Source organism: Macaca mulatta, chromosome 6 (assembly GCF_049350105.2).
Source record: "Macaca mulatta isolate MMU2019108-1 chromosome 6, T2T-MMU8v2.0, whole genome shotgun sequence".
NCBI classification, from domain to species: Eukaryota; Metazoa; Chordata; class Mammalia; order Primates; family Cercopithecidae; genus Macaca; species Macaca mulatta.
In genome coordinates, this window is record NC_133411.1 from 180,956,032 (window position 1) to 180,972,304 (window position 16,273).

The window sequence follows — 16,273 nt, forward strand, 5'->3', positions numbered from 1 at the left end:
CAAGGGTGAGTAACAAGCAAGCAAGAAAGGAGCCCAAACTCCACAATGGCAAGTAATGCACATGAAAAAACTGAAAACAAGGCAAACAGAGAGTAGTCAGGCGTGAAATTGAGTGACAGTGTTTTGTTTTTAAAGTAATAGTTCTGGAAAAGAAGGAAACACGACAGACTAGAGAAGTCCAGGAAGACTTCACATGAGGGTAGGAACCGAACTTGTACTGTTCACCTTCACGGCCCGCATCCCCGGCCCTCAATACACACGTGGTGAATAAATTACGAACTGAATCCTGTTTCAGAGATTCTAGTTCAGTTATCAATGGAGTGCCTTCTATGTGCACCATTTCATTTCATTCTCACAGTAGCCTTATTAAGTAGGGGCTATTATATCCCTAATTTTATGGATGAAGAAACTGAGGCACGGGAAAACTAAGCAGCTCGTCCAAGGTCACATGGCTAGTAAGCCATGGGGCTGGGCCTGCGCCCACAGGCTGACCTGGCAGCTCTTGTCTCCCGGCCCCTCTCTGTCTACAGCGCCTAGTGGTCACCTTGGAGAGTTTTAACGTCCAGTTCATTCCATTTCTAGAAGCTACACGACTCACCAGTAAGGAGTGCCGATGAAGGAATCTCGTTTCTGTAGAGTCTTCAGATTCTTGGCAGACACACCGAAGTCAGCTGCAAGACAAAATCTCAGATAGCGTTTTACACAGACATTCCTCTACCCACAGCCCTGGGGTAAAAGCTGGGGAGGTGGACTCAGGGATACACATTCCAAGTCGACTAACAGATGCCATTTTCTATCTAGCAAATTAGAGAGCATTAAAAATATGAGAATAGGCCGGGCACGGTGGCTCAAGCCTGTAATCCCAGCACTTTGGGAGGCCGAGACGGGCGGATCACAAGGTCAGGAGATCGAGACCATCCTGGCTAACACGGTGAAACCCCGTCTCTACTAAAAAATACAAAAAACTAGCCGGGCGAGGTGGCGGGCGCCTGTAGTCCCAGCTACTCGGGAGGCTGAAGCAGGAGAATGGCGTAAACCCGGGAGGCAGAGCTTGCAGTGAGCTGAGATCCAGCCACTGAACTCCAGCCTGGGCAACAAAGCGAGACTCCGTCTCAAAAATAATAATAATAATAATAATATATGTATTTATATGAATATCTGCTGCTGTGAGGAAGTACTGAGATGAATACTTTCTACTAACGAGAGCCTGCACTGGCAAGAGCCTTCAGGAAAGCAACCTGGCAATAAACAGCAAGAACCTTTAAAATATCCATACCATTTTAATCCAATAATTCCAAATCTAAGACTCTGCCCTAATGAAACAGTCTTAAATTTTAAAAAAAAAATGCATAATGATGTTAATCAAAATCCCATTATAATAACAGTGCCATTATAAAATTATAATAGTGACATACTAAAAACAACCATAATTGCTTGGTTATCAGGAAGTGATTTTAAAACTTTTTATATAGATTGAGAAAAATGGAGGCCAGGCTCCCCGCCACATCCTGCTGCACCCAGGCAGCGTGGCTCACACCTGTAATCCCAACACTTTGGGAGGCCGAAACAGGCAGATCACTTGAGGCCAGGAGTTTGAGATCAGCCTGTGCAACATGGCAAAACCCAGTCTCTAGTAAAAATACAAAAATTAGCCAGGTGTGGTGGTGTGCACCTGTAATCCCAGATACTTGGGAGGGTGAGGCACAAGAATCGCTTGTACCTAGGAGGTGGAGGCTGCAGTGAGCCGCGATCGCACCACTGCACTCTAGCCCAGGCAATAGAGCGAGACTGTCTCAAAAAAAAAAAATTAGCCAGGTGTGGTGGCATGTGCCTATAGTCCAAATTACTTGGGAGGCTGAGGTGAGAGAATCGCTTGAACCCAGGAGGCAGAGGCTGCAGTGAGCCAGGACTGTGCCACTGTGCTCCAACCTGGGCGGTATTTATTGATTACTATTTGTTTTTATTTATTTATTTATTTTTGAGATGGAGTCTTGCTCTGTCACCCAGGCTAGAGTGCAATGGCGCAATCTTGGCTGACTGCAACCTCTGTCTCCCGGGTTCAAGCGATTCTCATGCCTCAGCTCCCCGAGTAGCTGGGATTATAGGCATGCGCCACCATGCCTGGCAAATCTTTGTATTTTTAGTAGAGATGGGGTTTCACCATGTTGCCCAGGCTGGTCTCGAACTCCTAACCTCAGGAGATCCACCCGCCTTGGCCTTCCAAAGGGCTGGGATTATAGGCGTGAGCCACTGCACCTGACTTTATTGATTACTATTTATATTACTGTATAAGGTTAAGTGGGGAGAAGGGTGATATACAGTTGACTATATTGTCTGGTCAGAATTATGCCCCTCTCACCCCAAAAAGGGCAAAAATACACACTGAACTGACTTGGAGGAAATACCACACTACTTAAATGGCTGTCTGTGGGCGGCGAGACTTCCACAACTTTGCTATGATAAACGTGTATTATTTGCAGGACTAGCAAAAATAAATGAATACTTTTTTTTTTTTTCATGACAGGGTCTCACCCTGTCACCCAAGCTGGAGTGTAGTGGTGCAATCATGGCTCACTGCAGCCTCAACCTCCCAGGCTCAAGCAATCCTCCCACCTCAGCATCCTAAGTAGCTGGGACTACAGCTGCATGCCACCACACCCAGCTCATTTTTGTATTTTTTTGTAGAGATGGAGTCTCTATGTTGCCCAGGCTGGTCTCAAACCCTGGGTTCCAGCAATCCTCCTGCCTTGGCCTCCCAAAATGCTAGGATTATAGGCGTGAGGCACCAGGCCCAGCCAATAAGATGCATCTTTACACGCCCTCCGACACTATCAGTCTTTCGTCACACACCCACCGCAAGAGAAGAATTCAGGGATACCAAGAGAAATTTTCTCCAGGGCTCCTGCCTTCTGGGGCGAAGTTTCATCTTGACTGAAAACTAGATTCAGAATGAAACAAACTTGGAGAGAACCCGGGATGCTCCATTTGAAACTCCCGGAATGGAATTGATGAGGGGTGTCCCCTGCGAGCTGATGGCTGCCTTTGGACAATTCATCCCAAGAAGCTGCAGCACTGTGACAACTTCTGACCACCCTGGGCACCTGTGCCTGGTCTTGAGCTGTATCCAGGAGCTCCTTTCAGACTCGCTATTTGAAACGAGGAGGCGGCACAATGCCAAGAGGCTGGGCCTGAATATGGGAGAACTTGGCTCCAGCCTCTGCTCTTCTGCTTCACTGTGCACTCACCCATTCATTCACGTGCTCACTAAGCTCCATCAGGAGCGAGACACCAGCTGGGATCAGAGAATACAATGAGGACCCTTGGGGAATCCACAGTTTAGTTGGGGAAGCAGAGAGTAAGCAAATAAACAAACATCTACTCCTAACATTGGAAAGTGTTGGGAAGACAGGAGCGTGGGGCGATTCGAGAGCGCGCAGTATGGGGTGCAACCTCGAGTGAACAGTCATGGAGGGAGGACTGGGGGCCTGGGAGGAAGGACAGTTTTATTCAGCATGCACTAACTGGACATCTATTATGTGCCAGACACTGTTCTAGGCACAGAGATGAAAGTGACCAAGTCCTGCCCGACATGCCCCATGCTATCCCCATGGTGGAGACAGGCACCTGCAAACCCCCCGAATGCCTGGCAGCGAGAAGGGCCAGGGCTGAGAAGGCAGGGCGAAGGAACACAGTGCCGGGGTGTGGGGTGGGGAGCTACTTCAGACACAAACTCAGGATCTGGGGGAGGTATTTCCAGGCAGAGAAAACTGCAAACAGACTGGGAGGCAGGAAACAGCAGGCTGGAGGGACCAGCGGGGACAGGACACAGCCTGGCCGGAAGGAGGGGGCTGGGGGTGGAAGCAGATAAGGCAGGAGACAGGCAGGGGGCAGGGCAGTTACAAAGCCGGTGACCCTCACCCTCAGTTTCCCCATCATGTGACCACAGAACCACTGCATGGGTTTTCCTGAGGATTAAATGACAAATGCAAAGCACTGTGCTGCAAGGCCCACTCGTGGCAAAAGTGAGATGATGGTGATTATTTCACCGGCCCATGAGCCAGTCCAGCCTTTTTCAGGCCGGTGCAAGGCTGAGGCTGAACTGAGATCCCCCAGCACCTCCTGGGAGTGGTACGGAAAGCTGGCGTCTGAGCCCCAGTTAGTGCTAACTGGACAGCAGTTGCTATATCGGGGGACAGTCTGGCCAGCAAGAGGGGACAGGGAGCCCTCAGCCTCCTGAGGTAGGACCAACAGGTACTGCAAGTGGGGCGGAAAAGCAGGAAACCCAGGTAGAGCCTGGCTCTGCTAATGACCTGGCGGGAGGCTCCCCTGGGCCTCCAGGGTAAGAACGGGAAGCTGGCCCCACCTTCGGGGCCCTGGCTCCCCCGCAAACACCACCAAGGGCCAGCACATCATCCCATCCCAAGAAACCTTTTGGGAACAGTGCTTGCCTCTCAGGCCCAGGGTGAGGATCCCAGAAGGTGGCCACTCCCCCACCATAGGCCCTGCTGACACCTTCCTGAGAAGAGAGGAAAAACAGAAACCATCAACGTGCAATGACACACCGCAGGTCCCCAGGGCCCTCCCTCAGGCACACACCGGCCAGCTCTTCGGGCAGCTGCTACTTCCCCTTCTGCCCACATGATGGGGCCCAGTTGGGAGAGCGGGGCAGCCCCACCTTGCAGCCCAGAGAACTGAGCCTGTTTGCTCCCTGCACAGAGTTTATGGGGGGGTGTCCCTTGATAGCTGATGGCTGCCCTTGGAGCAATTCAACAGGGATTTTCACCATGCAGTCTCTTCTGATGAAAACACTCCCCCTTCTCCTCCCATTTTAAAATGTGTTAGAGACAAGGGCAGCGGAGATATGGGAAATCTCCCTTTCTCGGCTATAATTTCCATAAAGAAAGAGATCATTTCTGCTGTGTCCACAGTTGCATCCCTGGCACAGTATCTGGAGCAGGAAGCACTCAACAGGTTTATCGAATGAGCATGCTCATGAATAAACAGACAGAATTTGCTAAAGTGCCTTTACTCATATATGTAAAAAATAAAACTGGGTTTTAAAAACTTGTTTGCCAGCAATTCTATTTGTAGAAATCCATCTCCAAAACCAGATCTATAATATATAAGGATGCTTATAAAAGCAACAGCCAAAAAGAATGAAAAACTGGAAATCATCCAAAGTGTTGCTGGAGCTTCGTTGCTGAATGGTTAGATAAATTGTGGTTCACCCCAGCTATGAAATAACATGCAGCTCTTAAAAAGAATGAGGCTGTATTTGTATGGACTAACTTGGAAGTTTATCCCTAATACATGTCCCAAAGATGTTGCTGATTGACCGATGAGTCTTATAAAATGTGTAACATGATTCCAGAAATGATCCAAGTGAAGGTACTCCAGTAGAAGATTATCTTTAAAAGAATGACATATGCACATTGTGTGTACATGTCTGCATGCATGTGCATACACACACACACACACACACACACACACACACACACACACACACACACCCCGGTCTGGAAGTTTGCACATCAAACTTAATGTTCATCTCCCTGGAAGTGGGATTTTGGTGGAGGCAGTGCACAGAAGGGACCTTACATTTTTCACTTTACACACTTTTTTTTGTTTTTTTTGTTTTTTTTTGTTTTTTTATGAGACGGAGTCTAGTTCTGTGGCCCAGGCTGGAGTGCAGTGGCGCGATCTCGGCTCACTGCAAGCTCCACCTCCCGGGTTCACGCCATTCTCCTGCCTCAGCCTCCTGAGTAGCTGGGACTACAGGCGCCCACCACCACGCCCGGCTAATTTTTTGTATTTTTAGTAGAGACGGGGTTTCACTGTGATCTCGATCTCCTGACCTCGTGATCCGCCCGCCTCGGCCTCCCAAAGTGCTGGGATTACAGGCGTGAGCCACCGCACCCGGCCACTTTACACACTTTTATTCTTTTTTTTTTGAGGTGGAGTTTCGTTCTTCTTGCCCAGGCTGGAGTGCAATGGCATGATCTTGGCTCACTGCAACCTCCGCCTCCCGGGTTCAAGCAACTCTCCTGCCTCAGCCTCCCAAGCATCTGGGATTACAGGCATGCACCACCACGCCCGGCAAATTTTGTATTTTTAGTAGAGACGGGGTTTCATTATGTTGGTCAGGCTGGTCTCAAACTCCCGACCTCAGGTGATCTACCTGCCTGGGCCTCCCAAAGTGCTGGGATTACAGGCGTGAGTCACCGCGCCCGGCCCACTTTTATTCTTTAAAATGTTTTTGATAGAGTGTATTGTTTCTATGGTTTAAAAAAACTGAAATGCATATGTAGCAGAGTTTTTTGGTTTTGTGGGTTTTTTGTTTTTTCTCTATTAAGTAAAACCCAGTAGGGGCCAGGATGTGGTGAAAAGAGAACTGCACACTCCACTGGGGGTGTGTCAACTGGTGCGACCGGCACGGAGAGCATGCCGGCTACAGGATGAACAAAACCCCGACTCACAGCACACACCCAGCACTCTGCTTCTGAGAATCCCTCTTCAAGGTATGTTACAGAAAGAGACTCAAAGATCCATGAACAAGCACAATCATCACTGCATGATTTAGTAAAGATGATAAACCTCATGAGAAACCTAAGTATCCAATTCAGGGCTTTCCTCAGGGCTCTGATAGGTAAATTACATTTTGTACCTGTGATGGGTACAAGAAAAACACGAAAATAATCATGTTTCTGAGGACTCTTTTTTTTTTTTTTTTTTTTTTTTTTTTTTTTTTGAGACAGAGTCTCGCTCTGTAGCCCGGGCTTGAGTGCAGTGGCCGGATCTCAGCTCACTGCAAGCTCCGCCTCCCAGGTTTACGCCATTCTCCTGCCTCAGCCTCCCGAGTAGCTGGGACTACAGGCGCCCGCCACCTCGCCCGGCTAGTTTTTTGTATTTTTTAGTAGAGACGGGGTTTCACGGTGTTCGCCAGGATGGTCTCGATCTCCTGACCTCGTGATCCACCCATCTCGGCCTCCCAAAGTGCTGGGATTACAGGCTTGAGCCACCGCGCCCGGCCTCTGAGGACTCTTTAAGGATATGGAGGAATACGCTGATACTCAATGTTAAAAACCAGACTAGGAAACTGTATATATATAATGAACCTAGTTTATCTTATAAAAACTAATATTGTCACCAGACACGGTGGCTCACGCCTGTAATCCCAGCACTCTGGGAGGCTGAGGTGGGCAGATCACCTGAGGTCAGGAGTTCGAGATAAAAACCAACATGGAAAAACCCCCTCTCTACTAAAAATACAAAACTAGCCGGGCGTGGTGGCGCACGCCTGTGATCTCAGCTGCTCAGGAGGCTGATGCAGGAGAATTGCTTGAACCCGGGAGGCAGAGGTTGCGGTGAGCCGAGATTGTGCCACTGCACTCCAGCCTGGGCAACAAGAGCGAAATTCCATCTCAAAAAAAGAAAAGAAAAACTAATATTTACTGAGAACTTACCACATGCATAGCACTGTGTAAAGAAACTTATGCATATCATGTGCGTATCTATTCCTACACATCATTTATATCTATGCCCTTAAGGCAGGGAAAATTATGACTCCCATTTTACAGATAAGGAAGCTTAAGTTAAGAGAGACTAAGTAACGTGCAGAAGGTCACCCAGCTGTGCTCTTTCCCACTATCTGATCCGACTTTTCTGCAGACAAAAAAAGGACTTGGAGGGAAGCCCACGGCGAGTGGTGGTTTATTCTGGCAGGATTAGGAGGGACTTTAATTCTCCTTTTTGTGGGTCTTATTCCAAATTGTGTACAGGACTCTAGCTACTCTCGTGTGTGTGTGCGTGTGTGTGTGTTTTCTGATTACCAAAGTTATGTTGCTTATTAGAAACTCATTATTTTTCACATTAAAAACTATAATACTGGCCGGGCGCGGTGGCTCACGCCTGTAATCCCAGCACTTTGGGAGGCCGAGGGGGACGGATCACGAGGTCAGGAGATCTAGACCGTCCTGACTAACACAGTGAAACCCCGTCTCTACTAAAAATACAAAAAATTAGCTGGGCGTGCTGGCGGGCACCTGTAGTCCCAGCTACTCAGGGGCTGAGGCAGGAGAATGGCGTGAACTCGGGAGGCGGAGGTTGCAGTGAGCTGAGATCGCACCACTGCACTCCAGCCTGGGCGACAAAGCGAGACCCCGTCTCAAAAAAAAAAAAAACTATAATACTGACAGCTAAACATTTAGGGGTTTGCTGTGTATAGCTCCAGATTTATTTATATTACAATTATATATATTTTTTTTTAATTAAAACAATTTTTTTATAGTGACAGGGTCTCACGATGTTGCCCAGGCTGGTCTCGAATGCCTGGTCAAGCAATCCCATCACCTTCGCCTCCCAAAGTGCTGGGGTTACAGGTGTGAACCAACATGCCCTACCTAAAAATTATATATAAGTAGAAACAGACAAAAATTACATATACTTGGCCGGGCGCGGTGGCTCAAGCCTGTAATCCCAGCACTTTGGGAGGCCGAGACGGGCGGATCACGAGGTCAGGAGATCGAGACCATCCTGGCTAACACGGTGAAACCCCGTCTCTACTAAAAATACAAAAAATTAGCCGGGCGAGGTGGCGGGCGCCTGTAGTCCCAACTACTCGGGAGGCTGAGGCAGGAGAATGGTGTGGACCCGGGAGGCGGAGCTTGCAGTGAGCTGAGATCCAGCCATTGCACTCCAGCCTGGGCGGCAGAGCGAGACTCCGTCTCAAAAAAAAAAAAAAAAAAAATTACATATACTTAATTTTTATGTATTTGCTACTTTAAAATATGTAATCAGATTAAACATGCTATTTTGCAGTCACTTTTCCCCTTCAAAGTATGTACTATACATCTTTATAAGAGATTACACATTTTCTGCAACTTAATTTCAACAGGTGAAAAAGATTCCACTGTTTGATAGCACCATAACCTATTTAATCCTATACTGAAGTACATACACTTGGATCACTTCTGATTTCTTGCTCTTACAAATACTGTTGCAGGCCGGGCACGGTGGCTCAAGCATGTAATCCCAGCACTTTGGGAGGCCAAGACGGGCGGATCCCGAGGTCAGGAGATCGAGACCATCCTGGCTAACATGGTGAAACCCCGTCTCTACTAAAAAATACAAAAAACTAGCCGGGCGTGGTGGCGGGTGCCTGTAGTCCTTGCTACTTGGGAGGCTGAGGCAGGAGAATGGCATGAACCCGGGAGGCGGAGCTTGCAGTGAGCCGAGATCCAGCCACTGCACTCCAGCCTGGGCGACAGAGCAAGACTCCGTCTCAAAAAAAAAAAAAAAAAAAATACTGTTGCAATGTCTATCTTTGTATATGTCTTTCTATACAGGTATCAATACCACAATTACCTTTATAATGAAAAAATTATATAAACAGTGTAAAATACATTGTAACACGCACAAAAACAGTGAACTTAGCATGTATGCACACTTACAAGGGAGTCTCTCATCTGTCTGTCCCCTTGATTGTAGGTGACCAAAAGAATCCAAGGTAGGAGGAACCTTGTCATTCAGAAAACAGTGAAAACCATCCAGTCCAAAATCCCAAAAGTGCTCCTGTGGACAAACACTAGCCAGGTTCCCCCATGGTACAAGCAGGAAAGCAAAGGGCAGAGAGGTGCTGGGACCCCTGCTGAAACTGAGATGGGGACAGAAGAGAGCAAATGCTTCTACCCTCAGCCCTGGGATCTCCAGCTCGCAGCAGCCAGTGCACACCTGAGCTCATTAAGAAAGTGGCTTCTTCTAATGAGAGGGATGACCTGCCCTCCCAGAAGTGTCAGGGAAACAGTGTGGACAGGGAAGTGAGAAGATTCTAGCTTGATTGTAGATAAATTGCTAAATGCCTCTGAGCATCAGTTTCTTCACCTATTAAATAGGGATCATATTATTTAGCCAAATGTGAGACGGGAAGAACTGCTCTACCATGGTAATGAAACTGTCTTTGCAAAATTATAACTGAGGAAATGATACCAGTGAAAGAAATCAGACCTAACCGACTCCATCTTGCTTCTAACCTTGAAGCTGTCCGTGTTCATTCCTGGGCGTGGGCCAAACTAACTGTGGGAAAAAAATCAGTTCACGGTTTGACTCTGAAACAAAAGTGATAATAGCCCTTTCCCGAAAAGACCCTCTTCTTGAAGAAGAGGACCAGTCTGCCTTTGCAGGACTAGCAAATTAGCTACAAGATTAGAAATTACAGTGCAGGGGTCACGCAGCCTCTGGCTTCAAGAGTCTGAACTCCCCAAATTGCTCCTGGGGATAACATCACTACTGTCAAACCTCAGATCAGCCTTGAGTTATTTTGTAGACCCTACATTCGATAGATCAGTTGACACCACCCAGGCGGTAACCCAGCTCCACCAGTTCTTCCGTCACACCCAGGAATAGAAAACAGCCAGAAAAACTCACATTGACCCCCTACGATTCCATCTCCAACCTGACCAATCAGCACCCCCCACTTCCCAAGCCCCTACCCACCAGATTATCTTTAAAAACTCTGATCCCAGAATGCTTGGGGAGGCTGATTTGAGTAATAATAAAACTCCAGTCTCCTGCACAGCGGCTCTGCATACATTATTCTTTCTCCATTGCAATTCCCCTGTCTTGATAAATCAGCTCTGTTAAGGCAGTGAGCAAGGTGAACCCACGGCGTGGTTACAGTAAGGTTATTTTTATTTTCTTTTGTTTTTTTAGGAACCTAGAGACACATGCCCATTTGATGAGGGCTTCGTCTTCCAGTCTGAGCCCCCACCTTCGGCCTTCACTGACTCTCCTCCCCGCATCACACTGCACTGTCTTCCTGACACTCTCCCCACACTCATCACCAACACAGCCCTTTGTTCTTGCTTCCCATCCCTCCAGCTTCTGCCTCACTTACTTTCCCTCTGCTGGGCCTGTGTGATTGTCATAGGCTGGGCAGAGTAGGTGGACAGCAATTTGTTTTTCTGGCCAGTCCAAACCCCCCTTCCTCTGAAAAACCATCTCCCCACCCACCACACTGCCTCACTGTGGGGGCAAGGGCTACTTCCGTGTTGTCACGTGACCCCACCCTCCATGCCAGAGACTGAAGACAAGCCGGGCCTATGGGAGACACCCTCCTTCGTGGGCCTCACTGCTTGGTCCAAGGATTACTATCTGGGCCAAGGGGGGGCCAATCAGAGCCCTCCCCTGGGATTATTGACGCCAAAGCCTCCAATGGTGAGTTCAGGCTCATGCAGCAGGTGGTGATGCTGGGAAAGGTGAAACTAGATGGTATCCTGAGCTTGGTGGAGAGGGTTGGTCTGGGAACCTAACCTACATGCACAGAAAGCCAAGGGCCAGGGAGACAGTCCTGGCAGCGTTTATGTTCCAGGTTCCAACTAACTTTAAAGCCCACCCAGCTGTATTTCTTCTCCAATTTGGCTCCATGATGTACACATTTTCCTGTCTGCCTTAACTCTTAGGAAGTGGGTTTTTATCATTTGCCACTAAGAGAGGCGACAAGAGGCTAGTGGTTAAGCACACAGGCTCTGGAGCCAGCTGCCTTGGTTTGAACCCCAGTTGTTCCTCTTATCAGCAGAGTGACCCTGGATAAGTCAGTCTTGCTAGGTCCCAAATCCGTCCTGCAAGATGTTATCAGTGGCCTTTGAGAATGGAATGAGTTAACACGTACCAGATGCTGGCTCAGTGCATGGTAGCTCTAGTGAAAGAACCAGGCCCCCAGCCCGATGGCAGCAGGAAATAGCAATGCTAGGCTGGGTGAAGGCAGGAGTGACAGATGGGCATTTGGCTTCCTGACTGGTCCACCTGCCAGGGTCTTTGGCACATTGGGCAGGGCGGGGGGGCGTTGGGAGTTGGGGATGCTGAAGTAACTAACCATAGGCTAAAGTGATGGTAATGCTGGAAGTGAGTGTTTATTGAGTACCAACTGTGTGTTTGTTTCTTTTTTTCTCATGAAACAGAGTCTTACTCTGTTGCCCAGACTGGAGTGCAGTGGCCCAATCTCAGCTCACTGCAACTTCCGCCTCCTGGGTTCAAGCGATTCTCCTGCCTCAGCCTCCCGAGTAGCTGGGACTACAGGCGTGTGCCACCACGCCCGGCTAATTTTTGTATTTTTAGTAGAGATTGGGGTTTCGAGATGTTGGCTAGGCTGGTCTCAAACTCCTGACCTCAGGCGATCCACCCACCTTGGCCTCCCAAAGTGCTGGGATTACAGGTGTGAGTGATTGCGCCCAGCCAAAAATCATTACTTTCAAAAACGCATTGCAGCCATATAATTTGGTGATGCAGAAGTACACAGGAGAAGAGCTCAAAGCGCTTGTCTCTGCAGGTGGATGGCAAAAGGAGACACATGAGGAGATGACACACTATGTGTCACTTTGGTTAAAAAAATAAAAACATTAAAAATACAAAGAGACATTTAAAGAAGAAGGTTTTGAGCCGGGAGTGGTGGTTCACACCTGTAACCCCAGCACCTCGGGAGGCCGAGGCGGGTGGTTCACTTGTGGTCAGGAGCTCGAGACCAGCTTGGCCATCATGGTGAAAACTCATCTCAACTAAAAGTATAAAAAGTAGCCAGGCATGGCGGCAGGCGCCTGTGATCCCAGCTACTTGGGAGGCTGAAACACAAGAATTACTTGAACCTGGGAGGTGGAGGTTGTGGTGAGCCAAGAACGCACCACTGCACTCCAGCCTGGGTGACAGAGCAAGACTGTCTCAAAAAAAAAATAAAATAAAACAATTTTTAAAAAAGAATGAAGAGGCCGGGCGCGGTGGCTCAAGCCTGTAATCCCAGCACTTTGGGAGGCCGAGGCGGGCGGATCACGAGGTCAGGAGATCGAGACCATCCTGGCTAACACAATGAAACCCCGTCTCCACTAAAAAAATACAAAAAAATTAGCCGGGCGTGGTGGCGGCGCCTGTAGTCCCAGCTACTCGGGAGGCTGAGGCAGGAGAATGGCGGGAACCCGGGAGGCGGAGCTTGCAGTGAGCCGAGATCGCGCCACTGCACTCCAGCCTGGGCGACAGAGCGAGACTCCGCCTCAAAAAAAAAAAAAAAAAAAAAAAAAAGAATGAAGAGTAGGAAGGGGAGAACTGCTGACATGCCAAGAGGGCGTAGGCGTGAGGACCTCACACCCCCACGAGGTCCACACTCCCACTGGCCTGCAGAGGCCAGGCCGACACCCCCAGCAGGCACCCTGTGGCTCCACCTTTCCCACCCTGAGTCCCTTACCCAGCCTGATGTCTCCCTCAAGGGTCATTAGCACGTTGCCAGCTTTCAGATCTCGGTGGATGATCCTCTTGCTGTGCAGGAAGTTGAGGGCTTCTAGCATCTGGCGGCAAACAACCTGTATCTGGGGCTCTGTGAGGCCTCTGTCCAGCTCTGGAAATGGAGGAGAACGGCTGTCAATTCAGGAAGCACTTGCCACAGGCAGCTGAAATGTCAGGCCCACGCCAGGGAGAAATATAAAAGCCAGTACTATTAGGCCAGGCGCGGTGGCTCACACCTGTAATCCCAGCACTTTGGGAGGCCAAGGCAGGTGGATTACGAGGTCAGGAGTTCAAGGCCAGCCTGGCCAAGATGTTGAAATCCTGTCTCTACTAAAAATACAAAAATTAGCCAGGTGTGGTGGCAGGCGCCTGTAATCCCAGCTACTCACGAGGCTGAGGCAGGAAAATTGCTTAAACCTGGGCAGCAGAGGTTGCAGTGAGCTGAGATCACACCACTGCACTCCAGCCTGTGAGACACAGTGAGACTCCATCTCAAAAAAAAAAAAAAAAAAAAAAAAAGCCACCAATATTAAGGAGTGCTCACCATGTACTGGATTCATTTCTAAGCAGGTCATGCGCACTGACCCATTTTGTCTTCATAACAGTCCTACGAAGCAGGCACAATTATTGTCCCCATTTTACAGAAGAAGAAATTGAGGCTTGGAAAGGTTAAGCCCCTTGCTCAAAGTCATGCAAGTGGGAAGTCACAGATCTGAGATTCAAACCAGGGTCTGGCTTTAGAGTTCAGGTTTGTAAACATAAGCCCAGCTGAGACACAGAGATCTGCTGTGTCTGCAGACACTGGGAGGGCACTTACTATGTGTCTGGCTCTGTGCTTGGAGCGGGAAGGCAGAGGGGACATGGAAACGGTGAGCGACACTTGGAACAGAGTGAGGTGCAGGCATGTGGGAGGTCAGAAAGCGCAGGAACCCCTTATAGCTGAGGGAACTGGGAGGCTGCCCAGGAGAAATGACATTTGGGTTGTGTCTTAAAGGAACAGAATAGGTGGGGCGAGGGCACTCTAGGTCAAGGAGCCCGCAGAGGCAACGGCTGACATGAGCTGGTGTTTACAAAATGTCCACTGGGGCCGGGCGCAGTGGCTCATGCCTGTAATCCCAGCACTTTGGGAGGCAGAGGCGGATAGATCATGAGGTCAGGAGTTCAAGACCATTCTGGCCAACATGATGAAACCCTGTCTCTACTAAAAATACAAAAATTAGCTGGGCGAGGTGGTGGGTGCCTGTAATCCCAGCTACTCAGGAGGTTGAGGCAGAAGAATCGCTTGAACCCAGGAGGTGGAGGTTGCAGTGAGCCACGATCACACCACTGCACTCCAGCCTGGGTGACAGAGCGAGACTCAGTCTCTTTTTTGCCTATTAAACTTTCCACTGGCTGTTGGTGGTGGCACCAGGGGATGCGGAAAGGGAAGGGCCAGAGAGGCCAGAGGGCTGGTAGCCAAGAGTCTCTTATGTGCTAATCAGCAGGGAGACACGAGTGTACACATGCACACACGGCAGACAGCTCAATGCCACGGTCCTTCTTCCCTGAGGTTCGTAGGTTGAGTAGGTCTGAGCAGGCAGGGAGCAGGAAGGTGGGAAGCAGGAAGAATATTCCTGGAAAGGGGAACAGACTTGTGTGGTGGGAGGGGGCAGATGAAGGGAAAGTGACTCGAGGTCAGAGGTCAGCAGACCTTGACTCTGCAGGACCTCTGGGCCACGCTGTGGAGGGTGCATTTTATTTGAAATGCAGTGGGCAGTTCATGAGAGGTTCTGAGTGGGACAGACACAGTCTGGTCTTTGCATTTAAAAAAATTCCCATGGCTGAAAGCAGGGACTCAATGCTGTAGGGCCAGCTACTTAGGAGGCAAAGGTGGGAGAATCACTTGAGGCCAGGAGTTCAAGGCCAGCCTGGGCAACATAGTGAGATCCAGCTATGCTTGTAACATTTATTATGTTATAAATAAAATAAATAAACGAATAATTCCCTCTAGCACAGCAAAGAGCTTGCTGGGCAGCAGGGGCAGGGGCTCAGCTGGAGGTCATCACAGTGGTCCAGATAGCAGCCAAGGCAGAGAAAAAGACAGTTGCTCAATGGATGATTGCGGAAGTGGAGTGAGAAGATTCCAGGGTGACAGCCTTGTGCTCCGCATCCCACGGGACTGTCCTGATTGAGTCACTGTTACTACCCAAGACCGCTGTGAGCAGGGGAGCCACCTCCCTTGGCCTGCCAGGTTCCCAGGCGGTCGGCTTCTAAGCCTGGTCACCCAAGGGCACTGCTCTGAGTCCTCCCTCTGCCTACAACAGCACTGCTGTGTCCGGCTTGCCCAGTGGTGCCTGGCCAGGAATCCACAAGGCTCAGCTCTCCCAGCCAGGCCCTCAGGAGTGGTATAATAGACATGCCAGCCAGGAATGCAAGTACCAACTGCCCTGCTCTGGGAAGCCAGGTCCCAGGCCAGGGCTCCTGGATCAGGGACCCTTCTCTCTGGAGTCTGCAAGCTGCCTGCCCCCTGTCCCTGTGGCCTCATCCTGAACCTCTGTGTCTCCAGCCAGGGGCCAGGATCAGAGCCTGCATGGGCTTCAGGACCACACAGACTGAGGCTGTACCCAGGTGATGCCTCTCACTAGCTGTGTGGTTACTGGCAAGTCACCCAAGCTCTCTGGCCCTTCACTTCCTGGTCTGTGAAATGGGATGACTCTAATCGACATGGGCAGGGCTCCAGCCATCAGCCATGTCCAGTTCTCAGTGTGGAAAATAGGTAATAAAAGGGGATTATTGCTATGTTGGTTCTAAGATGAGTCCAGGACTGGAATATCTGCCGCAATTTTTTTAATGGCAAAAATGTGTCTTGCTTATGTCTAATTTACTGATATAAATGAAATAGGAATGATAAAAATACTGATGGTGATGATGAAGATAATTATGATCTAATCACCATCATTTTTTGAGCCCTTATAATGTGCCAGGCATGAGGATAAGGACACGGTGCATATTGTCATTTAATCCTCATAGT

General features: G+C 49.2%; 1 protein-coding gene across 1 annotated transcript in view; it reads right to left on the reverse strand.

The window, feature by feature from the left end:
- The window catches only part of STK10 (serine/threonine kinase 10), a 151,023-nt gene that overhangs the window by 62,424 nt on the left and 72,326 nt on the right, over positions 1-16,273 (reverse strand). Inside the window, exons 4-5 of the mRNA XM_028849917.2 lie at positions 13,226-13,375; positions 599-671 (exon numbers count right to left, since the gene is read on the reverse strand). Coding sequence (XP_028705750.2) covers positions 599-671; positions 13,226-13,375 — 223 coding nt within the window. The remainder of the gene's footprint in view (positions 1-598; positions 672-13,225; positions 13,376-16,273) is intronic.